The 17,147-nt window shown below is 31.8% G+C and overlaps 1 protein-coding gene across 1 annotated transcript in view; it reads left to right on the plus strand.

Annotated features, from left to right (window-relative positions):
* Nucleotides 1-1,504: 1,504 nt before the first annotated feature.
* Nucleotides 1,505-17,147, plus strand: part of Etf-QO (electron transfer flavoprotein-ubiquinone oxidoreductase) — an 88,911-nt gene continuing 73,268 nt past the window's right edge. Inside the window, exons 1-3 of the mRNA XM_090402729.1 lie at nt 1,505-1,581; nt 14,424-14,542; nt 16,863-16,940. Coding sequence (XP_090258855.1) covers nt 14,432-14,542; nt 16,863-16,940 — 189 coding nt within the window. The 5' untranslated portion in view covers nt 1,505-1,581; nt 14,424-14,431. The remainder of the gene's footprint in view (nt 1,582-14,423; nt 14,543-16,862; nt 16,941-17,147) is intronic.

The raw sequence follows: 17,147 nt of genomic DNA on the forward strand, positions 1-17,147 counted from the left end.
TGAAATAACGTCTTCTCTTCTGGGCATATTTGTTCATTTTCAGCTAATAAACATCGTTTAATAAATTCTGAATTTATATAACACCTTCCTTCTTTCGCAACAAGTTCCCTTACGACATAACTAGTATGAACAATCGATTCATTACAAATACTTTGCTTCTTAAATGTGTTTTGCTGAGCAGTCAAAGAAGTTTGTAATTTATTAATTTGATTTTTTCCAAGTTCATGGTTTGAATTCGTGCATTAGCTTTCATGTTAATTCTTGTAATGACATCTGATATTATATTCTTTCATAACAGCAACACATTTATGGCTTACCCCCATTTTCAATAAAGAAGTACTTGCTGTTCCATTCATCATTAACCCTTCTTCCTTCATCTGCAATTTTACGTGTTCTTGAACCCATTTTTGAAATTATTTTTAACAAATATATATCCTCTGAAAATAATAGTTGATGTTATTGAATTATTAAATTATATTAAAAGACGGACCAAGGAATGCGACTGCAAAAGTGCACCAAAACCGATGTCAGATGAAGTTGCCTTTGTTATCCACACTCCTGATGACTCACACAGTTGACTCGTGCCAAATTGCACAGCGATATCACAAAGTATAGGTATAAAATTGTTTTTAATTTATTATTCATATTATAAAATGTATTATTTAAATAATTCAACATACGGGCCACATGCCATGTAAGTATGGTCAACCTTTTATGGGCTGCCAAAAATGCACGTTTGGGCCGCGTGTGGCCTGCAGGTTGCCGACCCCTGTTATAAACCATCCAAACAGTGTTTGATGGACATCCTTGGTCCGTCAAACAGTGTTGAGGAATTAGAGCAATATTTTTTTTCAATATTTTTGGGTATTCAGATGAATCAATCCATATTCCTATTCTACATGTAGGTAGTTTTGTACATCATAGAAAAAAAAATTTATGCTTACAGCCATTAGTTGTAAGCTAGGTGACATTACTCTTCTTTTGTTTGTTATTATTGTTTATCAAGTAATTTTTTAGAAAAACTTTTTAATTTGTTTGATACCCCCACCCTCCATCACCAGCAATAATCCTTTTTTGCTTTTTTTTTTTTTTTGTTACTCATTTTGACCAAAGAATTTTAATAACAAAACAAATATATAAATTACTTTTTATACATTTACTTGATCAATTTGAAATTATTCAAAACTAATAAAATATGAATATAGGCATACCTCATACATACATATATACATACATACATACCTCACTTCCATTAGTATAAATTGTATGTTGTGATGAGAAACACTAATCTTATTCTGTAACCTTTGGAATAATACCTTACGTATAATTTTTTGAAGAAATAAAAGAAACATGGTTTTTAATTTTCATTACTCTGGTTAATTTTTGCTGAATAAATAATAATGATATATTCAACATTATTAGTACTAAAATTATCATTTCTACTCTATTAAGTATATATTTTTAATGTTCTAAATATTTTTTCCTCTCCTGTTGTTAAGTCACCACTAAATACTCCAGTCACCCAAGACAAGTTTGCATATCTCACAAAGAAGCACAGGATTCCAATTCCAATTTTTAAGGGTAAGGAATAATGTTTGAAATATTTGTTAAAAATAGATGCAACATGGCATCAACAACTTTTGTCAAAAAAAAAAAAAATTCTAGTTTTTTTAATTAGGCTATGAAGTATTTCATATGGAGCACTGGTTCTGATATCACAACAGTAATTTTGTATGAGAGATTTTTTTAAGAATATTTTAATGCCAATTTGCAGATATTTGCTGAAATTTTCCATAACTTGGCTTTTGTTTATGTAGTGATGTTTACAGCAATATGCAGAATTTGTGATTTGTGCCTTCAACTTATTCTACTCGTATGTAGATACTCTTGTACACCATATGAAATGATTACATGGATTCATATCTGGTAGGTAGATCAGACACGACATGAGCATTTTTTTATCAGCATTTTTTGATGATTATTGTTACACTGGAAGGGAGAGGTGATATTATTGACTCATAGAAAAAACATCCATTCTTTTGAAAACTGCCATCTTTTCTTCTGATGTTATAGATTTGCAAGGTTTTTGAATATTTCCACTCTTATGACTAGACATGGTTCCATTTATATTATTTATTTTAAAGAATAAATTTATTAAAAAAAAAAAAACTACCTTGTTTAAGTACCATGATAATGTAGCACTGAGATGTATAAACAAAGTACAGTATTAAACACAAACTGAGTTGTAAAATAAATTTGCCATTAAGTAAAGAGTTATTACCAAATGCAGCATAGTAATCTGAGACACAGACATAGTGCTTGATTCTAGCACTGTGCAGCAACTTCTTTGGATGGCAGCAGTGTGGAATAGAATTTTTCAGAATTTTTAAGGAAAAATAAGGAAATTACTAGAAAACTCTCAAACTAGTGGATATTCAGATCAGTAAATCAAGAGCCTGCTGTTTTTGGTCTTCTATGGTACATATAGTACACATATAGCATAGGCTAATCTAATCCTGTGGCCTCCTTTTTAAGAGGGTTACAGCTGATGAACTGTCCGCTTCCATGCCTCTTATCTCTTGCTTCTGTAAGCCTCTTGCTTGTCCAATCTTTGATGTTGTCTTTCCATTGCAGTCGGGGTCTTCCTCTTCCTCTCTTTCCCTCCACTATCCCCCTGCAATACTATTCTGGGAAGCTCTCCAGAAGAAACCCCCCCCCCCCTCATCAAATGTCATGCAAATGCTATTTTTCTTCTTTGGATACTAGCCATATAGTCTCTTTTCATTTTGAATCTTTTAAGAACCTCTTCATTGCTCACTCTTTCAGTTCAGCTAATACGATCCATTTTTTTTCAAGCACCACATTTCAAATGCATTCAGTTGGTCGTTCATCTCCTTATTGATCGTCCAGGACTCTCATCCATAATGTCCCCATGCTCCAGATCGTTGTCTTGAAGATTCTTACTTTCAACTGTTGGTTCAGATTTCTATTTTCTAATATGTGGTATATTTGGAAAAATGCTGCTTTTCCTTTTTTAATTCTGTTCTTAATTTCATAATTAGATCTATTGTCTTCTGTTATCCAACTTCCAAGGTATTCAAAACTTTTTACATTTTCTATTCTTTGTCCATTCAAAGTGATTTCCATCCCATCATTTCCTTTCCTTGAAATCTTCATCACTTTTGTCTTCTAAATGTTTATTTTCATTTTATATCTCTCATTTCCAACTCTGTTCAGTCTGTTCAGCATAGACTAATAACAGTAGAAATTACCTTTTTTTTTTTTAAATCCACAACTGATTACTTAACTAACTGATAGTCGTATGTTTAACTTTCCCTATAAGAAACCAAAAAGTCCAAGCCAGAGTGCCATGCTAAAGGAAATTCATTGTAACATACTATTTCTTTGGTCTCATTGAGTTTGCTGTAATGAGAGTTGACTGCTATTTATTCTAGATCCACATCTTAGAACAGATAGTCAAGACTTTCAAGAGATATAACATTCATACCACTTTTGGACCAGTTAAAATAGCATATTTCCTTCTATGAGAGATCATTTGTCACCATTATACTTCCATGTCTTTTGTTCTTCCAAGTTCTTTTATCTGATTTTGGACAAACTGGTAAATATCGGGAGGTTCATATTGAGGAATAAAGACTTCGTAACTGTGATCAGCCTGTTCTCAAGAATCTGTGTTATTTAGCACCATAAACAGAATTAAGCAGAAGAGTATACTCTCATAGTATATACCAGATATTATGACAGCCTAACACATATTTCATTTCAGTGAGACACTTTAATCTGGTGATGTCTTAATGAACAGGCCCAGTCTTAAATAAAAAGAAGTTTGCCAATTTCTAACTTTTATGAAAGTGGTCTAATATTACATATAATAACCTAAGAATTTTAATGACATCGAATAGTTTCTGTAATTAATTGCACTTGTACCTGTATTTATATTTTTACTGCAGCCATCATATTATCATCTGTTTTGTAGAGGTGCTTTACTAAGGCATTTTACTGGAACTGTGAGGTGCTAATGGAATTTCTCATTAAATAATGTATTTTTCAGTGTGTGTGGGGGGGAGGGGGATTAGTTATTCTTTAAATTAAGTAATGATATTAATTATACACTTTTTAAATATCTTCTAAGTTGGATTGATTTGTTCATCACTGTTACTAAAATAATATAGTCACTCTTACTATATCAAATACTGTTAAGTAAATAACTAAGCTTGTGTCATTGTTTATATTCAGCCAACAGGCTTCAATGGTTAGAACTGAGATATCACTGTTATTAAGTAATGTAGTTCCTCCACTTGTAAAACGATAACCTGGGAATATTATTCCGATCTTTTAACTAGATTGGATGAAAATATTCCTGAGAAAAGATTCGGTTTGCAGAAGAAAAAAATGTAAAGGTTAAAAAATCAAAACACATATTTTTATGTAAAAATTGTGTACTTTACAAATACATATATGAACCTCCCAACTGCCCAGGATGCCTATATATATACATCCAGCAAAGTCTGGATATGATACACGCTCTCTGTTGAAAGAACATGGATAAGAAGTTACAATTTGGCAGTCATGTCCATTTGAATGAGTGATAATCCTTCACGTTAAAGAGAACTTAACCAGAGTATCTCATGATCATTAACTGCATCTCAGTTTCCTATAACAAGACACGCAGTTCCTTGTTCTATGCTGGGTGACTGGACTTTTAGTTATATTGGATAGACTAAAATTATAGAAATTATTTTTATTTTCTTCTTTTATTGTACAATTTTTAATGGCAGGACAAAGTAAGAGATCCTTGCATACTTTCTTCACTTAAATATTGCATTACTTTGGAGAACCAATGTCATTTTTAATTTTTTTGGTGCTAATTTTGTCTAATCGCTTAGTCGACAATACATTTTATTTGTTCACAAACTTAATTGAAGATAATTATTTCAATTTTTTTTTTGGGGGGGGGGGGGACAGGCTGTGAACATTCCAAATTATGTTATATTTATTTTTGCTCAAAATCAAATTTCGTAGAATACTTCACAGATTGCCTGAAGGACTAACTTTGATGACTTTGCTTTATAGATAATAATATGAAAATCTTTAATCATATCAAATGTGAAGTGTACATACTGTGAAAAGTAAGAAATACGAAATTAGAAGAAAGTAGACATTTACAATTCAGTTTCTATGAGCAGTCGTGGCAGCAGGATGGGATGTGATGGTGGGTAGAATACTTCAAAACAAACATAAAATTGTAATCAGTTCCGTATAGGACACGTCTCAGATAATTTCATCTTATATATATTTATTTATGTTTCTTCCACCCACAAAAGGTTATTTTACAACGGTAAAGAAACAGCATCATCATTATTATTATTGAAATGAGCACTCTACAAATAACAATAATAATAGCAATTTGTTAATAACAATAATAACAATTTGTTGTGGGTAGAATACTTCAAAACAAACATAAAATTGTAATCATTTCCGTATAGGACATGTCTCAGATAATTTCATCTTATATATATTTATTTATGTTTCTTCCACCCACAAAAGGTTATTTTACAACGGTAAAGAAACATCATCATCATCATTATTATTGAAATGAGCACTCTACAAATAACAATAATAATAACAATTTGTTTCATTTTTCAACTACAAGTTCATTTGAAATACTACTGTAATGCATTTTAACATGTATTGTGCATAAAAGCAGAAAGAGCTTTTCTCAGATATTAGTAGTATATCTAAATCTGTAAGCATAACAACATGACATGCCTGTTTCAATACATTGTTGTGTGGTGCAAAGTAAAATAAAAAGTAATGTTCAAACCTGATTTGTTGCAATAAATTTTGCTTGATAGCATTTTTTTCCCCAGAATATTTTAAAACAATTGTTTAACACAAGTGCGGAAACTAGCACAAAAATGATTTTCACAATATAAGCAGAAAGAGCTTTTCTCAAATATTAGCAGTATATCTAAATCTGTAAGCATAACAACATGACATGCATGTTTCAATACATTGTTGTGTAGTGCAAGGTAAAATAAAAAGTAATGTTCAAACCTGATTTGTTGCAATAAATTTTGCTTGATAGCATTTTTTTCCCCAGAATATTTTAAAACAATTGTTTAACACAAGTGCGGAAACGAGCACAAAAATGATTTCCACAATATTTTCTGTAACACATCTTTCAAAATATATATATACATGTATATATATATAATCTCCTACGAAAACCACAGAAATTCCACGAAATACACGGCTTTCCATCCGTTCTTTACACCCACTCATTCCAAGGTTATATGGTCTCCCTAAAGTACACAAAGAAAACTATCCACTGAGACCTATAGTAGACAGCATTGACTCACCCACATACAGGTTATCCAAATATCTGGCTTCATCGCTTATGCGGGAAAATCTTATATTAAAAACTCAACAGAGTTTGTCTCTAAAATCAAGGACTTAAAACTCAAATCTTCTGACATCTAGGTGAGCTTTGATGTGGTAGCAATCTTTACCAACATTCCGACACAGGAAGTTCTCCATATTTTAAAGAATAAGATTTCAAATAAAATGTTCTCTCTGCTATCTCACTGTGTAAACTCTGGCTATTTTGAATTCGAAGGTAAACTTTATAAACAGGTCAAAGGATTAGCTATGGGAAGCCCCCTCTTTCCTATAGTAGCCAACATTTTTTTCGAGGATTTTGAACAAAAGGCAATCTCCTCTTTTAGTTTAAATCCAAGAATTTGGCTTAGATATGTGAACGATATATTCCTCATATGGGAGCATAGTATTGAGAATCTTCACAGGTTTCTCAACTACTTAAACAACCTTCATCAGGATATCAAATTGACCATGGAGATTGAAGAAAATAGTTCCCTCTGTTTCCTAGATGTTAAACTCACCAAGATGCCTGAATCAATAAAAGTCTCGGTATTTAGAAAGTTAACACACACGGACAGATATTTGCATGCGTCCTCACATCACCATCCAGCGCAAAAGTTGGGTATTATATCAACTCTTGCGAATCGTGCAAGATCTGTACTGTCAGATGAAGAAGAACTACAACATCTGAAATGGACCTTTAAAAGCAATGGCTACTCTTTAAAAAGTATCAACAAACAATTATCCCACCGTCAACGTAGCAATGTAGAGACACAGGACGACTCCAAAGGTTATATCTCCTTGCCATATATCAGCACACTATCCAAAAAACTGAGTAGAATCTTAAAGAAATTTAACATACAAACGTGCTTCTCGACTCTTCCAAAAATAAGATCAAGGTTCAGCAACTACAAACAATCTCACAACCTTCTACAATTCCCAGGTGTATACAAAGTCACATGTGGTGCGGAAAACCTTACTATGGTCAAACGAAGAAATCTATCCTCCTACATCTCGAGAAACACCAGAGAGACATTGCTTACAAGAGAACCAGAGCTACTGCCCTATCAGGCCATGTCCTGTTTTCAATAAACACGAGCAACGAAAGCCACCAACATGAAGTAAATTGGACAACAACTTCAAACCTACACATTTGCCACGATGAGGTAGAATGGCGCATTGTCGAGTCAAAAGAAATCACCTTGGACCCTCTTTATATGAACAATAATCTCAGCTATAATTTGCCTGACTCTTTCAGCTCTACTATCAGATACTGGAGATCGTGTGGTTCCACACACACGCACAGGTGTACAACAATAGAACTTTAACACGGACTACAGCTCAAGTTCATAATAACTGTAATTTACACTCGAATATTATAGCTTTATAATTGTATAGCTTTAGAGTGTCTTAATGTTTTTTCAGTGTCTTTTAATAGCTTTCTATGTTCTTAATGCCTGATGAAGTCAATCCCGACGAAACATGTTGCATTTTCAAATAAATCTCAATTTGTTATAATTCTCAGATTTTTAGTCAGTTTATATTAAAATGAATATATATATATATATATATATATATATATATATATATATATATATATATATATATGTGTGTGTGTGTGTGTGTGTGTGTGTATATATTATATGTGTGTATATATATATTATATGTGTGTGTATATATATTATATGTGTGTGTATATATATTATATGTGTGTATATATATATTATATGTGTATATATATATATATTATATGTGTATATATATATATATTATATGTATACATACACACTCACATGTATATATCTTGGAAATAACCAAAATGTTGACTTGGAATTTCCTAATGGAGAAAACTCCAGGTAACACAGGTTCACTCTTCTAAGTCAAGATTCATAACCATTACAAATCCACTATAGTTAGTTATGCTCATTATTTCTTATGTTCAATTGACAAAAAATAGCAAGAAAATAATCATCTGTACTCTCTTTTCAAAAAAAAACACACAAAGAAAGTACTTTATCAATCACACTTCATTCTGAAATCTCCACTCATTGAAAAAGAAAATACGCAGTATTTTCTTTTTGATTATTATAAATTATTATAATAATAAAATGATTATTATAAATTTTAATAAAGTGATATTTTCTTTTGATTATTATAAATTTTATTATTATAAATTATTATAATAATAAAATGATTATTATAAATTTTAATAAAGTGATTATTATAAATTTTAGTGTAAAATCTCCATTGTATGAAATGGAGATTTTACACTAAAATGTATAAGTATGATCCCCAAGTGATTTATATTTGTAGCAATTGTCTTGTGAACAGTTTTGAAAATAAATTATGAAAATAAATGAAAATAAGCACATGAAATAATTTATAAGTTTTTGATAATAAAAGTGAAATTGTGATTATTATAAATTAAGAAATTATTTTGACAAATATTGTATCAAGGCTTTAGCAGAGTTTATTGTAGTTTTGTTATTTTCTTTATTAATTATAATTTATTTATTTATTTATTTTTAACATTATTTTATTTTATTTTAATTAATTATCGCTAGAGGTCAGGCTAAGAAAAAGATTAATTGGCAGCATAGTTTTAATTTACCAGTACAGAGTCAAGAGCATGTAGCTTGGTTCCCTATACACATGTATCTTTCTGATGATTACCTCAATACAGGGATCGAAACGTCAAATTGTTATTTTATTAATAATAAGTAAAATAATCATTTCAACACGTGTATTTTGTGTCCCTAAATTCAGAAATATGAATGCTGATCACCATGTAACCTTAAAAGAAAGAGTCATCATAATCCATGGAGATCATCATCAAATTCCTGCCATGTAACCTCATGGGGTGTACAGGATTTGATAGTACTACATGAAAAAAATTACATCATCACTAACTTCCTATCTACAATTTTCCTCCAAATAAGTCTGTTACTTGTCAAGACTCCAACATTATCAGATCTTATATTTCTATCGTCTAAGGCACTTTGTACCGTATCAATCCACCTATATCTTGGTCTTCCTCTGGGTCATTTTGCTGCCAACCTGGCAGAGAACACTTGTTTTGCTAATCTTTCTTCGCCCATTCTGTTTAAGTGACCATACCACGTGAGATTAGCTCTGCTAATGCATGCTTGGATGCTGACAATGTCAAGTTCTTTCCTAATATCCTTGTTTTTTAATATGATATTGCCATTGATTCCATCTGTTCATGCCTATAATCTTTCTCAGGACTCTCATATCTTCAGTCTCTAGTCTTTGGTCAAGTGTTTTACTTCTGACCCAGCTCTCAGTTCTATAAGTTAAAACTGGTTTGAACACTGTCTTGTATGCAGCTAATTTAGTGTTCTGACTAATTTCTCTCTTATTCCATATGAGTTTATTCAATTGACTTCCCACCATACCAGCTTTGCTGATTCTGTTGTGTTTCTATATTTAATTTACCATCTTCACTAAAAATCTTGCCTAAGTAGCTGAAATGTTTTACTTGTTCCACAGGTTCTCCATTCACAACACAGTTGACATTTTCAATGATTCTGCCTATTTTCATTGTCTTTGTCTTTTTATTGCTGACCTTCATACCATATCTATTACAACAGCTATTCAATTTAGTCAGAGAATATTGCAGACTTGTAGCGGATTTATTTAGAAGTATAACATCATCTGCATAAAGCAAAGAGCTGACATTAACATCTCCAATTTTAATATCATGTTTAATACCACTTTCCTTCATAATGTGATCCATATAGATAATGAATAACAGAGGGGATAATGTACATCCTTGTCTCACACCAGACTTAACATTAAACCATCTTCCTGTACTTCCTTCAATTCTAACTGCTGACTTACAACTCAAATAAAGACTAAGTATTGCTTGATATAATGCCCCATTGACACCATATAACTGTAGCATATTGAATAGCTTCTGTCTTGGCAGCTTGTCATATGCCTTTTCCAAATTGACAAAACTTAAATACAGATCTTTGTTATATTCCCATGATTTCTCCACTGTTTGTCGTAAAGTCAAGATCTGATCCTGACAGCCTCTATTTGGCCTGAATCCAGCTTTTCTTCTAGAATTCTTCTCAACTGTTTCTCAAGTATACTTGCATAGATCTTGTCAGGAACACTCAGCAGAGAAATACCTCTGTAATTCTCACACTCAGTTTTATTTCCCTTTTTATATATGGGTACTATGAGAGCTCTACTTCAATCATCGGGAATTCGTCCCTCTGTCCAGGCTTTCTGCAGTATGCAGTGCAGCCACTGTAAGACTTATACCACCATATGTCAGCATTTCTGGTCAAATATCATCTACTCCTGCTGCCTTTCCACATTTCAAGCCTCTGATGGCTTTTTCTATTTCAAGTATGGATATGTATTCCTGACTGCGTGCCTGGTCAGTGTTTTTTTAACACTGTGCTGTCATCACTGCTTGTTTCATTTAGCAGTTTTTCAAAGTAATTACTCCATACTTCAAGGATATCTTTTTCTCCTGTTTTCATTTCACCTTTATCATCTCTAACTCCTTTTACAGCACTCTTTCCTCCATTCCTAAGCTTCTTCAACAACCTCCAGAATATTTTGCCACCTTCTTGATATTTATTTTCTATATTCTTGCCAAAGTCCTCCCATGACTTTTGTTTAGCTAGTTTTAGACAGTGTTTAGCTTTCTTGCATTTGTCTCTGTATTCTCTAAGAGCACAAGCTGACTTATTTGCTAGGAACTTTTGATATGCTTTCTTCTTTTCCTTCACTGCCTCTTTAACTTCCTATGTCCATCATGGAGTTCTAATTTTTCTATCCTTGCAGACAACTTCACCACATGCCTCGCTAGCTGAATCAATCAGGGCTTTCTTCAAGGCTTGCCACTGAATCTGCAAGGTTTGATTCCTGTTCTCAAACTCTTTCATTTTTTCTTCAATAATCTTTGTGTATTTTAGTCTACAGTTCACATCTGACTTTAAAACTTTCTTACATGTTATTCTTTTCAATATGAAATTCAATTTTATTCTGCTCAAGACTAAATAGTGATCACTTCCAATTTTGAATCCTCTGTACACTCTGGTGTCCTGCACCAGGGAGAAAACATCACTATCAACAATAACATAGTCAATGAGAATTCCTTGCCTCTTCTCTCCATGTGAATTTGTGCACATTTTTATGTTGGAACATGGTGCTAGTAATAACCAGTCCATGTCCTGAGCAGAAATCCAACAGATATTTGCCATTATTATTAGCTTTGCTCTTTTCTCCAAATTTTCCCAAAATATTTCTGTGTCTCTCACAATCATTTCCTACTCTGCTATTTAGATTGGCCACGAAGCATACATTCCTTAGCCACCTGAACAAAACAACACAAATGTATCCAATTTACCATTGAAATAGAAAAAAAACAACTCTCTTCCATTCCTAGACACACTCGTCACACGTTTTCCCTCAGGCTGTGTCTCCTTCTCAGTCTACTGCAAACCTACACACACAGGCCAGTACATACACAAAAATTCTTATCACCACCCAACACAAAAACTAGGTATCATAAGTATTAAACACAAAGCCCAAACTATCTGTTCAAATGAACAAGCTCTAAACCAGGAATACAAGATCATCAACCATACATTTATAAAAAATGGATACAGTAAAAAAACTATTCACAAGATCCTCCACAGAGATACTAGTAAATACAAAAAAAAAGATTTCAAGAATGCTATTGCCATATCTTATGTTAGAGGCATTTCAAAAAAAGTAGACAGAACACTACACAAATACAACTTCAAAACCACCTTTAAACCCTCAACAAAATTAAGACACCTACTCAGTTCTTCCAAAGATCCTCTTCCACACCTCGCTCACCCAAGGGTAAACAAAATACAATGCACATAACCTACCATGCATAGGGGAAAGGACGAGCCATTCCAATTAGGAAGGATGAACAGAAATGACACATTAAATATCTCTATTTTGGAAAATCCAGCCTTTCTGACCACACATTCCAAACATACCACAGAATTGATTGGAAAAATACCAAGTCCCCTACACCGCACCAAAACCTGGCTCGAGAGGAAATTCAAAGAAGCATGCGAAATGCTCAAACATAACCCAAATCTAAACAAAAATGATGGCCTAGCCATTCCAAGAATATGGAGGACTCATCTGCAACCTTTATAGCAACCCGAACAAGCCAAAGAAAAATCCCAATACAAAAAGACTTGGTGTAGTGTTTTTTTTTTTTTCCCTTAACATTCCATAGCAACTTGAACTGTATAAGTCCTGAAGAAAATCATAGTATAACAATCTGAACTCTACAAATCCAGAAGAATCTTGGTACATGAGGACTTTAGCAGAGTTTATTGTAGTTTTGTTATTTATTTTATTTATTAATTATCATTTTTTTAAAAATATATTTCTTTATTTTTTTTAACATTATTTTATTTTAATTAATTATCGCTAGAGGTCAGGCTAAGAAAAAGATTAATTAACGGTGTAGATTTAATTTACCAGTATAGAGTACAAGAGCATGTAGCATGGTTCCCCCCTATACACATGTATCCTTCTGATGATGATCTCAATACAGGGGTTGAAACATCAAATTGTTATTTTATTAATAATAAGTAAAATAATCATTTCAACTTGTGTGTTTTGTGTCTCTAAATTCAGAAATATGAATGCTGATCACAGTGTAACCTTAAAAGAAAGGGAAATAAATATTGTATCAGACTGTAAAATAAATATCAGTGTTTCTATTTAGGATATAATTGAAAAACAGGATAGTGCTGATATATTATACACTACTGCTTGAGGCTCTTTAGTGTGACTTCTCAAGAAGTGGTCTTTCTTTCTCGGTAGCAGTGAGAGTAATCTAAGCTTTTAGCCTTTACCTCCAGCTGAGAAGATTATTGTCTAGTATTTCTAAGACATAAGTTATTTCCATAGCAGTAAAAGTCATCATATTTGAAATTTAAAAAAAAAAAAAAAACTAATACTACTGAACTTTCTGTTTTGTTGCATACATGTATACAGTTTTTATATGTTGAAAATATAGAATAGACAACTGAACAAATGGTTGTAGATTGCAAACAAATAGTCCGGAATTAGAAATATCTGCTTCGGCGGATACAACAATATTATTGGCTTACTTCTTTTATCAAATGGTAAAATGAAGTAATAGATATTGAATACTATCTGTGAAAACTTTCAAACCAGTAGAAAATTAGAATAGTTATTGATAATTCAGTTCCAGAAGTTCCATTCTGAAATAAAAAAAAATCTATTAAACAAAAAATTTGGTAAGACATAAAAAATAAATGTAAATAAACATCAAAAATAAATACTTAAAGAAATGCATACATTTTTCTTTGATTTGTATATCCTTAGGTTAAATTTCGAATCTGCTTACCTCAGTGTGAATTAACTATACATTCATTGTGTGTGTTTAGCATTCAACAATTCCATGATTTACAAACATAGAGTACACTTGTGTGCCTCATGTCCTAACTGGTAAATGCGCCCTGCATGTAAAAAAAAAGAAAGAAAGTCAGTTGTGTAATGGCACCCTCCTGTAACGTGACATCCAAGGCGAATGCCCAACTTGTCTAGTGGTTTTGCCAGCTCTATACTACACATAACAAAAAACAATTTGCAGTTTTTGCTAAATGTTATTAAAAAGTCGCAGTATTTATTACAATATATTTAATCTATATCCACATTTAATAAATGCTAATATTAGTATGTGTTTTTATTTTTATTTTTATTTTTTTCTGCTCACTTCAGCACCCCTTGAAGAAAGCACCCTGATGCGATGTATCTTCTGCTTACAGTGTTAAGCCATCCCTGAACATATTTATATATTAAGGATGATTTAATCTTCTTTTTTTTCTAACCTTTAGTCAATGTTATGTTATTTGTTTTCATTATAGATTTCACAACCTTTTCATTAGTTAAAATGTATAAAAGTTAAATAAATTGGTGATATAAATTTATTAAGTAAAGGAAACAAAAACTTCTTTTAGGTTTGCCCATGTACAATCATGGAAACCACATTGTAAAGTTAGGGAATTTTGTCAAGTGGCTTAGTCAGCAAGCAGAAGAATTAGGTGTTGAAATTTATCCTGGATATGCAGCTAGTGAAGTAAGTTCTGTGTGTTTACATGGCTAGGTCATGAACATGCATATTGTTGATATGAAATATTTTAAATTATCTGTACAAAAAAAAATTAATTAATTTAATTCACATTCGTGGGACTTCACTGAAAAAATATGGTAAAATTTGTGATCAATAAAAGTCATACAGATATATATACAGGAGAACTTAAATGTAATTATCTTTAATTGTTGTCAGATATTATGAAGAACATAACATGTAAATATGTCCCTGACAATCCTGGCCAGCAAACATAATTAATAATTTATTAAGCAAACAACTCAGTTACAGTAAATAAAAATTTATTACTTTTTAACCTTTTTATTAGTAATTTGTTTAGTTGTATTTAGACAAAAGCAGCAGGATAAACAGACATACTGATGTGAGAACACATGCATTTTACAGTTACATTTTTATTATGTTAACCTACAATGAGAAATCTTAAAACCTATAACATGACAGGCAATATGCACGCAAGCAGTTAAGGAGAAAAAGCTGACCTACTGATGCTTATGAGACACAGCTGAAAGGTTGTAGGCCTTGGGAAAAAATAGTGCACACTTCAAATATTGTATATAATTTAGCTTCAAACTGTATAAAACATAGTTCAAATAGTAATCTTCAAATTTGAACAATTTTGATTCGGTAAGTTTGAAACTGAACTGTACGTGGATGTTGATCGTGTAGCTGCTCATGTTGAAAACCGTGGAGGAAAGCTGGTGGTCAGTATTGCGGAACAGCAGCCATAGAAATACCTATAGAAAAGGTGTAAATTAGAACATCAATAAGAAAGTGATTGGAGCAAGTCTGTTAGAGAAAAGTTCATATGTTAAGCACCCTGCTTAACTGGATAGCATTAAGCATTTTAATGACTCTTTTGATTTACCACTTTAAATGTGATAATAATATGCTAAGGCTACGTAAATTTGGGATTGATGTAGTGTTATGAGTTGTACAGCTTAGAAGTTATGTCTTGAATGAAAAAGGACACAGTGGTTTTGGAAGCTATAGATGTGATGTATTTTTTTGCATCTGTGGATATAAAGACTAGAAGTCCAAGTCATCCCTAGAAGAGAAATCTAGTCTTCTTGGATATCTGCTTCTTAATAGATACATAAGCTGTCATGTTAGTAGAAATTAAAGATGGAAATTCAAACTTATGTGGAAGTAAATTTAATAGATGTAAAGTTTTCACCTAAGTATCAAAGGCATCAAAATAAAATGCAATAAAATAATTAATTTTAAAATCTCCTCTACAGCATAAATAATTACTTACATTACTAACACCATAGTAGCACTTTTAAAATTAATTCTTTAGTTTTATTAATTACAGTAATTAATTCTTACATCCATTAAATTTACTTCCACATAAGTTTGAGTTTCCATCTTTAATTTCTACAAACTTGGAGATCTGAGTATTATCAAAGGTAAGAGAAAGTGAATGAGATCCTTCTTATGAGAAATAAGAAGCAGCATAGCTTGCTTTGTCTTCCTATTGAAAAATAGCAAGGAGAACAGTGTTTTTTTTTAAGACATTGATTATGAAAGATCTTTAAACTTAGATCGTTTGAGCACTACAAAGTTTGTCAATTGAAGTAGAATGGAATGTTAATCATAAAACTGCATAGTATTTGAAATTAGTGAGAATCATTAAAAAAAAAATGTAAGTGAAAGGAAATGAATTCTTACAGCATCAACAGAGTCCCAGAATACTTCAGCATCGATGGAGAAATCTGTAGAGAAGAACCCATTCAACATGCCATGCAAGAAATGATCAGAGAGGAAGTTAATAACCCAGACTGAAAGAATGGTAAGCAAACTATGAGATGGTTACAGATCAGTGAGTCTGAGAACTGATTCCAATGATATAGTTTGCAAGCTTTATTTCCTTTCTTTTTCTTTTCTTGGTAGTTTTCAAACAGTATACTCAAGATAACAGCAATAATGGCAATGCAAAAATTAGTTTCTATTTCAAAATACACATTACAGTATTTTTCAAAGCTCATTTCATTAACTATAGCAAATTTACATTACTTCCACTGATGTGCGTGTGTGTTTCTTTGTTTTTCAGTTCATTGTTGCAATATCTTGCAGATATTTTAGTATCAGACCTTCTGATTTAAATTTATTTTAAAATACAGTAAGCTTTTTCATTTAAATACAAAATACCATCTCTTTCATAATTTAAGTTTGATTGATTTGAATGTTTACAAATTAAACTCTTTAGTTTGAGTTGATAATCATATGGAACTAGGAAATAAAATTACTGTGTGTTATGTTTAACTTGATGCATAATATTTATGTGCAGATTCTTTATCATGAAGATGGAAGTGTGAAAGGTATTTCTACAAATGATGTTGGAATTGCAAAAGATGGCTCTCCAAAGGTAGGTAATGAAAATATTTTGTTAATTATTTCTCAGACAAAAAAAAATAATAATAATAACATACAACATATGAGGTAGGTTTCAAAAGTTTCTGGCCTGCATACAAAATTCACGGCAATTTTAAAACGTCATGCATGACAAATAGCACCATCTGTGGGGAGGTTAGTGTACCAGTTTCAACTCTCTACCTGCATCGTTCAGTTGGAG

This window comes from Typopeltis vanoorti, chromosome 13, assembly GCF_054136105.1.
Source record: "Typopeltis vanoorti isolate ZY-2024b chromosome 13, IOZ_Tvanoo_1.0, whole genome shotgun sequence".
Classification (NCBI taxonomy): domain Eukaryota; kingdom Metazoa; phylum Arthropoda; class Arachnida; order Uropygi; family Thelyphonidae; genus Typopeltis; species Typopeltis vanoorti.